The 12,425-nt window shown below is 66.4% G+C and overlaps 2 protein-coding genes and 2 long non-coding RNA genes across 4 annotated transcripts; 3 read left to right on the top strand and 1 right to left on the bottom strand.

Annotated features, from left to right (window-relative positions):
- Positions 1-1,765: 1,765 nt before the first annotated feature.
- On the bottom strand, positions 1,766-3,676 carry LOC148590595 (chromobox protein homolog 5-like). The gene is made up of 5 exons (XM_088538839.1): positions 3,636-3,676; positions 2,829-2,977; positions 2,559-2,739; positions 2,391-2,488; positions 1,766-1,926 (listed from the first exon to the last, which is right to left on the bottom strand). Exons 2-5 carry the CDS (start codon positions 2,963-2,965, stop codon positions 1,779-1,781), a joined length of 564 nt encoding a protein of 187 aa, XP_088394965.1. The 5' UTR covers positions 2,966-2,977; positions 3,636-3,676; the 3' UTR covers positions 1,766-1,778.
- A 175-nt stretch (positions 3,677-3,851) lies between these two features.
- Positions 3,852-5,309, top strand: LOC148590594 (uncharacterized). The gene is made up of 2 exons (XR_015914283.1): positions 3,852-4,348; positions 5,232-5,309. It is a non-coding gene; the product is annotated as an uncharacterized LOC148590594 (long non-coding RNA).
- A 131-nt stretch (positions 5,310-5,440) lies between these two features.
- Positions 5,441-9,492, top strand: LOC148590593 (heterogeneous nuclear ribonucleoprotein A1-like; the record flags this gene model as incomplete). The annotated part of the gene is given in 5 exon segments (XM_088538838.1): positions 5,441-5,524; positions 5,526-5,582; positions 8,915-9,125; positions 9,208-9,300; positions 9,383-9,492. Coding segments are annotated over 5 exon segments (555 nt in total), but the record flags the coding sequence as incomplete, so codon positions are not given.
- Positions 9,493-12,160: 2,668 nt separating this feature from the next.
- Positions 12,161-12,425, top strand: LOC148590592 (uncharacterized). Its single transcript, XR_015914282.1, has 2 exons — positions 12,161-12,270; positions 12,369-12,425. It is a non-coding gene; the product is annotated as an uncharacterized LOC148590592 (long non-coding RNA).

Genomic DNA, 12,425 nt, shown 5'->3' with positions numbered 1-12,425 from the left:
GGCGGCCACCAGGTGGCACCAGAGGCCACCTCGAGGAGGGGCCCAGGCGTCCGGGCGGGGGGGGGGAGCAAGGGGGGTTGTTCTGGGTGTCCCCCCCCTCCCAGCGGCAGCTCCTGAAAAGTGACCGTTTATTGGCAGCAAATCCACGGGGGGGGACACAGGAGGGGACACGGGGACACACACACACACGGGGGGGGGGGAGCCCCAGCTAAAAAACACGGAGGGTAGAAAAAAAAAACAGCAGAACTGGGACCCCCCCGGGGCTGTGTCACACGGCGGGGGGGACACCCCAGCGCCTGTCACCTTTGGGGGGGACAACAACACGAGGCCACCTCCAGCTGTCCCCTTGTGCGGGGGGGGGGTGTTGGGGACAGGTTGGGGGGCCCTGGGAGGGATTGGGGACAGGTTGGGGACAGGCGGAGGCCCCGTGGGGGGGGGGAGGTGGGAGGTCCTGGGGGTGTTGGTGACAGGCGAGGGGGTCCCCATGGGGTTGGTGACAGGTGGGGGGGCCCCGTGGGGGGGTCCTGGGGTGTTGGTGACACGGGGAGTCCCCGCGGGGTTGGTGACCTGCGGGGGGGGGCACCGTGGGGCTGGTGACAGGCGGAGGCCCCAGGGGATGTTGGTTACAGGCAGGGGGGTCCCGCGGGGTTGGTGACATGGGGGTCAAATGGGGGGTCTCAGGGTGTTGGTGACAGGCTGGGGGGGGGGGTCCCCACGGGATTGATGACAGAGGGGGGGGTCCCTGTGGGGGGGTCCCATGGGGTTGGTGACAGACAGAGGGGGAGGTTCCCATGGTGGGGTCCCATGGGGTTGGTGACAGGCGGAGGTCCCCATGGGGGGGTCCCACGGGGTTGGTGACAGGGTCCCGTGGGGTTGGTGACAGGTGGAGGGGGAGGTCCCCATGGCGGGGGGTCCCATGGGGTTGATGACAGGCGGAGGGGGAGGTCCCCATGGAGGGGGTCCCATGGGGTTGGTGACAGGGTCCTGCGGGGTTGGTGACAGGCGGAGGGGGAGGTCCCCGGGGACAGGTCCCACAGGGGTTGATGACAGGCGGAGAGGGAGGTCCCCATGGAGGGGGTCCCATGGGGTTGATGACAGGCGGAGGGGGAGGTCCCCATGGGGGAGCCCCGCGGGGTTGGTGACAGGTGGAGGGGGAGGTCCCCACGGGGGGTCCCACGGGGTTGGTGACAGGCGGAGGGGGAGGTCCCCATGGGGGGGTCCCACGGGGTTGGTGACAGGCGGAGGGGGAAGTCCCCATGGAGGGGGTCCCATGGGGTTGGTGACAGGCGGAGGGGGAGGTCCCCATGGGGGGGGGTCCCATGGGGTTGATGACAGGGTCCCGCGGGGTTGATGACAGGCGGAAGGGGAGGTCCCCATGGGGGGGTCCCGCAGGGTTGGTGACAGGCGGAGGGGGAGGTCCCCATGGAGGGGGTCCCACGGGGTTGGTGACAGGCGGAGGGGGAGGTCCCCACGGGGGAGCCCCGCGGGGTTGGTGACAGGCGGAGGGGGAGGTCCCCACGGGGGGTCCCACGGGGTTGGTGACAGGCGGAGGGGGAGGTCCCCACGGGGGAGCCCCGCGGGGTTGGTGACAGGCGGAGGGGGAGGTCCCCACGGGAGGTCCCACAGGGTTGGTGACAGGTGGAGGGGGAGGTCCCCATGGGGGGGTCCCACGGGGTTGGTGACAGGCGGAGGGGGAGGTCCCCACGGGGGAGCCCCGCGGGGTTGGTGACAGGCGGAGCCCCAGCGGGTGTCGGTGCCAGGCGGGGGCCCCGCGGGTGTCACGGCGGGGGCGCGCGCGCGGGCGCCCCGCTCTCCTCGGGGTACGCGTGCCACGTCAGCCGCTCCTCGTAGAAGGCGATGACGACCTGCGGGCACCGCACGTTGGCCTCCTTGGCCAGCACCAGGTCGGCCTCGTCCGTGTCCTTCCTGCGGGGGGGACAAGCGGTGACCGCGGGGACACCTCCCCGCCCGCGGCCCCAGAAGGGACAAGGGACGCCATAGGTGGTGGCATCTGGCACCAAAGCACTGCTGGGGCCCTGAGGGATGGGGACATGGCGGGGACATGGGGTCCCGCTGCACCCTGGGGCATGGTGGCAACTCCCAGCATCCCCGGGATGGGGAATTGGGGACATGGGGGGGATGCGGGGCAGTGTGGCCATGTCCCCCCAGCATCCCCGGGAGGGGACAACTGACGTGACAGATGGTGGCATCCAGTGCCAAAGCAATGCTGAAGCCATGAGAGACGGGAAATTGGGGACACGGGGGACACGGGGCAGTGCCACCGCGTCCCCCCGCACCCTGGGACATGGCGGCAGCTCCGGACAGCCCGGCGAGGTGACAAGGGACACGGTGGCATCCAGCCGGGACGGGGCCGCCGTCCCCACACTCACCACTTCATGAGGAACATGAGGTCCCCGCACGAGTCGGTGGCCCCGATGATCTTCTCCGGCTCCAAGCCCCGCTCGAAGCCCCGCGCGATGTCATTGCTCTGCGGGGACACCCAAAAGTCACCCCCAGGACCCCCCAAAACGCCCCCAACGCCCCCCCCGGCCCCTCACCTCGCGCTTCTTCTTGGCCTTGATGTCGTCGGGGGCGCCGGGGGGGCCGGGCTTGCGCTTGGCGCCCTCGGGCCGCCCCTTGGCGCCGTCGCCCTCTTTGCCCTTCTTGTCCTTGCGCATGAACTCGGAGATGAGCTCGGGGCAGTCCAGGTTCTGCTCGGGCTCCCACGTGTTGTGCTCCCTGCGGGAAAAGAGCGGGGAAAAAAACCCCAAAATACCCAAAATAACAGCCGGGAAGGCGCCCGCGGAGGGGGTGGGTTGGGGACGTACTCGGAGAAGCCCTTCCACTTGAGCAGGTACTCGACGTGGCCCTTGGCGACGCGCCGGTCCAGCACGCGCTCCACCACGAACTCCTCGTCGTCCTCCGAGGACGAGCTGGCCGCCGCGCGCTTGCTGCGCTTGCCCATGGCGCCCGGGCCCTGCGGGAGCGCCACAGCCGCGCTGCCCACGCCGGGAAGCGGGAAAGCCGGGAAACCGGGAAGCGGGAAAGCGGGAAACCGGGAAGCGGGCCCGGGGAGGGGGGGGGGGTCCTGCCGGGATGGCCCTGGGTGCACTTAGGGGCTGCCCCTCGCTTGGGGCCTTGGGGCCTTAAACCCGCGCTGCTGCTTGTGGTTTCAACTGCCCTTTTTGGACTTAAAGACTCCCCTTTTTTGGCTTAAACTGCTCTTTTTTGGACTTAAGCGGCCCTTTCTCACACTGCCCCTTGCCACTTAAGCCGCCCTTTTGGATGCTAAGCCGCCTCTTGGCGCCCTCGGCCGCCCCTTCGCGCCCTCGGCCGCCCCTTCGCGCCCCGTTCTGCCCCCAGCCCCGGGGACGACGCGCAGCCCCCGGCCCCGCGGGCCGCCCGGGGCCGCTCGGGCTCCGGCGGCGCCTCAGCGAGGCGCGCTGCGCGCGGCGCCGCCCATTGGCTGCCGCCGCGCCGCCGCCGCGCGCCCATTGGCCGCGCCGCCCGCCGCTCACCGCCCCTCGCGCCGCCCCGCGCCGCCATTGGCCGGCGCCGCTGCCAATCGCGCCGCCGGGGCACGCCCCCCGCCCAATCGCCGCGCGCCGTGCCCTGCGCGCCGCCGCCGCCGCTACCTGCGCGCGGAGCCGCCGCCGCCGCGCGCGGCGCCGCTTCCCTGGGGCCGCCGCCGGCGCCGCCGCCGCCCGCCAAAACCGGACCCGCAGCGCGCAGGCGCCGCCCGCGCCGCGCATGCGCGCGCCCCGCCTCCGCGCTCCCCCCTTCCGCGCACACGCACCTCTGCGCGCGCGCACTGCGCATGCGCCGAGCGCCGTGCAGCCTGCGTACGGGCGGCCGGGCGCGCTCCTCGCTGCCGCCGCCGCCGCGCTCGCCGACCGCCGCCGGGCCCGCCGCACCGGAGCCGTGAGCGACAAGGGGCGCGGCCAATGAGGAGCGCCGGGCTGCGGCGCTAGCCAATGAGCGGCGGGCGCGGGGCGGGAGCGCGGCGCGCGGAGCCAATCGGGCCGCGGAGCGGGAAAAGCCGGCGCGCCGCCGCGGGGGGCGGGGCCGCCGCCAATGCGCTAGGGCGGCCGCGGCGGGGCGGGCCGCGCGGCGCCGGAGCCAATCGCGGGGCGCGGCGCGGGCGGAGCGGCGCGCGGCTCGGCCAATGAGGGCGCGGCGCGGCGGCGCGGCGCCCAATGGGCGCGGGCGGGGGGCGGGCGCGCGGCGGAGTGAGGCGGCGGCGCGCGGCGCGCTCGGCCCCTTTCCGTGTCGGCGCCTCGCGGAGGGAGCATCGCGCGCGCAGCCCCGCACCGAGGCCGCGCCGCCCGCCGCCATGGCCAAGAGCGAGGTGAGCCCCGCGCCGCCGCGCGCCGCCGCCCCCCCGCCCGTCGCCACCTCCCCCCCCCCCGCCACCGAACCGCCCCGCTCGGCTCCCGCCGGGCCGCGCGCACTGCGCCTGCGCGCGCCGCCCGCCCCCACTGCGCACGCGCGCGGCGCCCCCTCCCCTCACCATGGCATCGCAGCCCCCCCCACACTCCACCGCGGCGCATGCGCGCGCGCCCCCCTCCCGCGGGTTCCCCCCCCCACCCCGCGGCGCGCGCGCCCCCGCGGCCACGTGCGCGTCTTTGTGCTCGGGTGGGCGGCGGCGGCTGCGCATGCGCGGGGCGCGCCCTGGGCAGGGGGCTGCGCGGGGGGGTAGGGGGGGGCAAGGGTGTCCCGAGGGGGGGGCGGGGACAGGGGTGTCCCTCGATGTGACAGGGACTGTTGTGGGGGGGGGGGGGAGGTGACAAAGCGTCCCTGGGGGGGACAGGGATTGTTGGGGGGGGGGGGGGGAGGTGACAAGGTGTCCCTGGGCAGGGGACAGGGGTTGTTTGGGGGGGGTGGAAACGTCTTTGGAGGGGGGTAGGGATGTCCCTAGGGAGTGACAGGTCCCATTTTGCGTGGGGGGACAGGGCAGGGGGTGGCAGGGATGTCCCTGGAGGGGGACAAGGTCCCTTTGGAGAGGGGAATGGGTTGGGGGGGGGGTCAGGGGTGTCCCTGGTTGGGGACAGGGCCCCGCGCAGCCCCTTGGGGTCTGTGTCCCCTCATTGGGCCCGTTGGGCCTTTGCAAGGGGGTCTTGGGGGCAGTTTGAGGCTTGTGGTGACAACCGCATCCCACAGCACCGGAGCGGGGGGACACCTGCCAGAGGTGACCCCCGTCCCCATCATGTCCCCGTGTCCCCCCCGTGCAGTCCCCTAAGGAGCCCGAGCAGCTCCGCAAACTCTTCATCGGCGGCCTGAGCTTCGAGACGACGGACGAGAGCCTGCGCAGCCACTTCGAGCAATGGGGGGACGCTCAACGGACTGCGTGGTAGGGACCCCCCCCGGGGCCACCCCGGGGCCCCCGCGCGGGGACGCCGGGGACCCCGGTGCCACCGCGCGGCGTCCCCGCAGGTGATGCGGGGACCCCAACACGAAGCGCTCGCGGGGCTTCGGCTTCGTCACCTACTCGTCCGTGGAGGAGGTGGACGCCGCCATGAACGCGCGGCCCGCACAAGGTGGACGGGCGCGTGGTGGAGCCCAAGCGCGCCGTGTCGCGGGAGGTAGGAGCCGGGGACAGCGCGGGGGGACAGCGCGGGGGACACCGCGGGCGGCGGGACGGGGCCGGGCGGCCGCAAAAACGGGAAAAGCGGGGCCAAACGGGCACGCTCTAGGGCTCCTAGGTGCAAAATGGGGCCAAACGGCCATGCTAGGAGCTGGTGGTTGCAAAAATGGGGCCAAATGGCCGCGCTCTGGGGCTCCTAGGTGCAAAAACGGGGCCAAACGGGCACGCTTTGGGGTGGGGGCTGCAAAAAACGGGGCCGAACCGCTGCATTTTGGGGGCTTGTGGTGCAAAACCGGGAAAAGCGGGGACAAATGGGCACGCTTTTGGGGCTCCTAGGTGCAAAATGGGCCCAAATGGCCACGCTTTGGGGCTGGTGGCTGCAAAAATGGGGCCAAATGGCCACGCTCTGGGGCTGGTGGCTGCAAAAATGGGCCCAAACGGTCACGCTTTGGGGCTCCTAGGTGCAAAAATGGGCCCAAACGGCCACGCTTGGGGCTGGTGGCTGCAAAATGGGGCCAAATGGCCACGCTTGGGGCTGGCCGCTGCAAAATGGGACCAAATGGCCACGCTCTGGGGCTTGTAGGTGCAAAAAATGGGCCCAAAACAGCCGCGCTTTGGGGCTCCTAGGTGCAAAAATGGGCCCAAACGGCTGTGCTTTGGGGATGGCGGCTGCAAAAAACGGGGCTGAACCGCTGCAATTTTGGGGATCGTGGTGCAAAAACAGGAAAAAGCAGGGCCAAGCGGCCACGCTTGGGGCTGGTGGCTGCAAAATGGGCCCAAATGGCCACATTCTGGGGCTGGTGGCTGCAAAAATGGCCCAAACGGCCCACGCTCTGGGGCTCGTAGATGCAAAAAATGGGCCCAAAACGGCCACGCTTTGGGGTGGCGGCTGCGAAAACGGGGCCAAAACCGCTGCACTTTGGGGCGCGTGGTGCAAAAAACGGGAAAAATGGGGCTGAACGGCTGCAGTTTGAGGCTGGTGGTTACAAAATGGGGCTGATGGCCACAAACGGGGCCAAATGGCTGCAGTTTGGGGTTGGTGGCTGCAAAACGGGCCCAAACGGCCCCACTCTGGGGCTCGTGGTGCAAAAACGGGGCCGAACTGCTGCGCTTTGGGGCTCGTGGTGCAAAAAATGGGAAAAATGGGGGCTGAACGGCTGCAGTTCGGGGCTCTTGGTGCAAAAAATGGGACTGAACGGCTGCAATTTGGGGCTGGTGGCTGCAAAACCTGGAAACATGGGGCCAAACAGGCGGACTTTGGTGCAAAAATGAGAGAAACGGGGTTGAAAAGTCATAGTTTGGGGCTCTTGGCTGCAAAACGGGCCCAAGTGGCCATGGTTTTGGGGCTGGCAGTGGCAAATCGGGGCTGAACGGCTGCACTTTGGGGCTCTTGGCTGCAAAAACAGGAAAAACGGGCCCAAACGGCCACACTTTGGGGCTGGAGGATACAAAAACGGGTCGAAACGACCTCATTTTGGGGCTGCAGGATACAAAAAGGGCCCCCGAACGGCCGTGTTTTTGGGGCTGAAGGATACAAAAGCGGGTCCAAACAGCCGCGCTTTGAGGCTGGAGGATACAAAAAACAGCCCCAAACGGCCACATTTTGGGGCTGGAAGATACAAAAAAGGGGCCCAAACGGCCACCCTTTCGGCCTTAGAGCTGCAAAATGGACCCAAATGGCCGCGTTTTGGGGCTGGAGGATACAAAAATGGGTCGAAACAGCCGTGCTTTGTGGCTGGAGGATACCAAAATGGGTCCAAATGGCCACGTTTTGGGGCTGGAGGATACAAAAAGGGGCCCAAACGGGTGCATTTTGGGGCTCGAGGATACAAAAACAGGCCCAAAAAGATGGGTTTGGGGGCTGCAGGATACAAAAACGGGTCCAAACGGCTGCACTTTGGGGCTGCAGGGTACAAAAATGGGTCCAAACAGCCGCACTTTGGGTCTGGAGGATACAAAAATGGGTTAAAACAGCTGCATTTTGGGGCTGGAGGATACCAAAAATGGGCCCAAATGGCCACGTTTTGGGGCTGGAGGATAAAAAAGGGGGGCTGAATGGCTGCGCTTTGGGGCTAGAGGATACAAAAACGGGTTAAACAGCTGCATTTTGGGGCTGGAGGATGCAAAAAGGGGCCCAAAAGGCCGCGTTTTGGGGCTGCAGGATACAAAAACGGGTCCAAACGGCCACGCTTTGGGGCTGCAGGATACAAAAATGGGTTATACAAAAAGGGGCCCAACCGGCCGTGTTTTGGGGCTGGTAGGTACAAAAACAGGCCCAACCAGCGGCATTTTGGTGCCCCCAACCTCCAACCATCTGCGTTTTGGGGCTGGAGAATACAAAAATGGGTCCAAACGGCTTGCACTTTGGGGCTGGAGGATACAAAAAACAGGCCCAAAAAGATGGGTTTGGGGGCTGCAGGATAGAAAAAACGGGCCCAAACAGCCGCGTTTTGGGGCTGCAGGATACAAAAAATGGGTTTAAAACAGCTGCATTTTGGGGCTGGAGGATACCAAAATGGGCCCAAATGGCCACGCTTTGGGGGCTGGAGGATAAAAAAGGGGGGCCTGAACGGCTGCGCTTTGGGGGCTGGAGGATAGAAAAAATGGGTTAACAACTGCATTTTGAGGCTGGAGGATACAAAAAGGGACCCGAATGGCCATGTTTTCGGGGCTAGAGGATACAAAAAACGGGTTAAACAGCTGCATTTGGGGGCTGGAGGATAGAAAAAGGGGCCCAAACGGCCGTGCTTTGGGGCTGGGGGATACAAAAAACGGGTCCAAACGGCCACGCTTTGGGGCTGCAGGATACAAAAATGGGTTATACAAAAAGGGGCCCAACCGGCCGTGTTTTGGGGCTGGTAGGTACAAAAACAGGCCCAACCAGCGGCATTTTGGTGCCCCCAACCTCCAACCATCTGCGTTTTGGGGCTGGAGGATACAAAAACAGGCCCAAAAAGATGGGTTTGGGGGCTGCAGGATAGAAAAACGGGCCCAAACAGCCGCGTTTTGGGGCTGCAGGATACAAAAATGGGTCCAAATGGCCGCACTTTGGGCCTGGAGGATACAAAAATGGGTTAAAACAGCTGCAGTATGGGGCTGGAGGATACAAAAACAGGTCCAAATGGCCACACTTTGGGGCTGCAGGATACAAAAATAGGTCCAAATGGCCATGTTTTGGGGCAACAGCTGCGTTTTGGGGCTGGAAGATACAAAAAGGGGCCCAAATGGCCACACTTTGGGGCTCCAGGACACAAAAACGGGTTCGAACAGCCGCGTTTTGGCGCTCCCACCCGCCAACCATCCCCGTTTCGGGGCTCCCCGTCCCCGCAGGACTCGCAGCGCCCCGGCGCCCACCTCACGGTGAAGAAGATCTTCGTGGGCGGCATCAAGGAGGACACGGAGGAGCACCACCTGCGCGACTACTTCGGCCAGTACGGCAAGATCGAGGTGGTGGAGATCATGACGGACCGCGGCAGCGGCAAGAAGCGCGGCTTCGCCTTCGTCACCTTCGACGACCACGACTCCGTGGACAAGATCGTCAGTGAGTTGGGGACGCCGTGGGGACGGTGGCCGCGCGCCGCCGTCCCCAACGCGTCCCCCCCTTGCGCTGTGTCCCCGTGCAGTCCAGAAGTACCACACGGTGAACGGGCACAACTGCGAGGTGCGCAAGGCGCTGTCCAAGCAGGAGATGGCCAGCGCCTCGGCCGGCCAGCGAGGTGGGTGAGCGGCGTCCCCGTGTCACCCGTGTCACCCGCCACCCGCTGTCCCCGGCCGCCCTAAGGGCTCTGTCCCCGCCAGGACGCAGCGGCTCCGGTAACTTCGGCGGCGGCGGCGGCGGCGGCCGCGGGGGATTCGGAGCCAACGACAATTTTAGCCGCGGGGGCAACTTTGGAGCGCGGGGTGAGTGATGGGGGGGGACGGGGGACGTGTTGGGGACGTGGGGGGGTGTTGGGGACACATGGGGGACACAGGCACGTGTGGGGACGTGGGACGTGTTGGGGACACATGGGGGACACGGGCACGTGTGGGGATGTGGGACGTGTTGGGGACACATGGGGGACACGGGCATGTGTGGGGACGTGGGACGTGTTGGGGACATGGGGACACAGGCACGTGTGGGGACGTGGGACGTGTCGGGGACATGGGGACACAGGCACATGTAGGGGTATGGGACATGTTGGGGACGTGGGGAGGCGTTGGGGACACATGGGGGACACGGGCACGTGTGGGGACGTGGGACGTGTCGGGGACATGGGGACACAGGCACATGTAGGGGTATGGGACATGTTGGGGACGTGGGGAGGCGTTGGGGACACATGGGGGACACGGGCACGTGTGGGGACGTGGGACATGTTGGGGACATGGGGACACAGGTGCATGTAGGGGTGTGGGACATGTTGGGGACATGGGGAGACGTTGGGGACAGATGGGGGACACGGGCACGTGTGGGGACACAGGCACGTGGGGATGTGGGACACGGGGACATGGGGAGGCGTTGGGGACACATGGGGGACACGGGCACATGTGGGGGTGTGGGACACGGGGACATGGGGAGGCGTTGGGGACAGATGGGGGACACAGACATATGTGGGGACGTAGGACATGTTGGGGACAGATGGGAGACACGGACACGTGGGGACACAGGCACGTGTGGGGACGTGGGAATGTTGGGGACATGGGGAGACTTTGGGGACAGATGGGGGACACAGGCACGTGTGGGGACATGGGACACGTTGGGGACATGGGGAGACCTTGGGGACAGATGGACACAGACACATGTGGGGGTGTGGGACATGTTGGGGACATGGGGAGATTTTGGGGACAGATGGGGGACACAGGCACATGTGGGGGTGTGGGACATGTTGGGGACATGGGGAGACGTTGGGGACAGATGGGGGACACAGGCACGTGTGGGGCTGTGGGACACATTGTGGGTGTGTTAGGGTCATGGGGAGACGTAGGGGACGTTTGGGGACAGATTTGGGACACGGGCATGTGGGGATGTATGGGGGTTGGCTGCAGACATGAGGACACAGGACACGGGGTCATTGGAGACACGTTGGGGACGTGGGGCCATTGGGGACACGTTGGGGACATGGGAACATGTGGGACACATGGGGATATGTGGGCAGATGTTGGAGGCATGTTAGGATGCAGCAATGTGGGACACGTTGGGGACATGTTGGGGACACATTTAGGATATGTTGAGGACATGGAGACACACTTGGGACGCAGGGACATGTGGGGACAGATTTGGGGGGACAGATTTGGGACATGTTGACAACATGGAGATGGGCTGGGGACACATTGGGGACATGGTGTCATGAGAGCATGTGGGGACACATTAAGGGTACGTGGGGGCGTGTAGGGACATGGGGGTCACGTTGGGGACACATTGGGAAATGTGGGGACATGGGGGGACATAGGGATAGGTGGGGACATGGGACACACTGGGGGGAACGTTGGGGTCATGTTGGGGACACATTGGGACAGGTGGGGACATGTTGGGGACATAGGAACAGGTTGGGGCCCAGGTTCACATTGGGACATGTTGGGGACATGAGGGGACATAAGGACAGGTGGGAGCTGGGGGACATGGGACACATTTGCGGGGACTTTGGGTTTGTGTTAGGGACACATTGAGAGATGTGGGGACATGGGAGGACGTGGGGACACGGGGCTCGTTGGGGATGTTGGGGACACATTGGGAAGTGTGGGGACATGGGAGGAACGTGGGGACATGGGGATCGTTGGGGATGTTGGGGACACATTGGGAAGTGTGGGGACATGGGGAGATGGGAGGACATGGGGACACGGGGCTCGTTGGGGACACATTGGGAAATGTGGGGACATGGAAGGACGTGGGGACATAGGGGTCGTTGGGGGATGTTGGGGACACATTGGGAAATGTGGGGACACGGGGCTCGTTGGGGACGCATTGGGAAATGTGGGGACATGGGAATATGGGAGGACGTGGGAACACGGGGGTTATTGGGGGTGTTGGGGACACATTGGGAAATGTGGGGACATGGGAGGACATGGGGACACGGGGGTCTTTGGGGGATGTTGGGGACACATTGGGAAGTGTGGGGACATGGGAGGATGTGGGGACACGGGGCTCGTTGGGGACACATTGGGCAATGAGGGGACACGGGGACATGACGGGATGTGTGTGGACACGTTGGGGACCCATTGGGGGCCACATTAAGGACACGTCACCCGTCTGGCTCATGGCCACTTGGCGGGGTCCGTCCCTCCCCGTCCCCGCGGTGTCACCCCCTGTCCCCTCCCCGTCCCCAGGCTACGGCGGCGGCGGCGGCGGCAGCGGCCCCGGCTACTCGGGGGGCTCCCGTGGCTACGGCGGCGGCGGCGGCGGCTCCTACGACGGCTACAACGGCGGCGGCGGCTTCGGCGGCAGCGGCGGCCGGCGGCCGGCGCGGGGCCCCGCGCTCGCCGTGCGCAACGGCCTGGCCGACGCGGGCACCGGTGCGTGCCGCCCCAGACACCCCCCTTCCCCAAACACCCCGCCCCGGCCGACTGTTGTTTTTGTTGTCACCCGGCTACAGGCGGCAACTTCGGCGGCGGCAACTACAACGACTTCGGCAGTTACAACAACCAGGCGTCCAACTTCGGGCCCATGAAGGGCGGCAACTTCGGCGGACGCAGCTCGGGGCCCTACGGGGGCGGTGAGCGGTGTCACCCCCCCCTTGGGGACAACCCCGCGTTGTCCCCAACCCCCCCGCCCCCCCGTTTGGGGACGCGCTGACACCCCCTGTCCCCACAGGCGGCTACGGCAGCTCGAGCGGCGGTGGCAGCTACGGCGGTGGCAGGAGGTTTTAAC

This window comes from Tinamus guttatus, unplaced genomic scaffold (genome assembly GCF_059628265.1).
Source record: "Tinamus guttatus ecotype Peru unplaced genomic scaffold, ASM5962826v1 Tinamus_guttatus_pri_ptg001228l, whole genome shotgun sequence".
Lineage (NCBI taxonomy): Eukaryota > Metazoa > Chordata > Aves > Tinamiformes > Tinamidae > Tinamus > Tinamus guttatus.
This window is presented reverse-complemented; position numbering and strand designations above follow the sequence as displayed.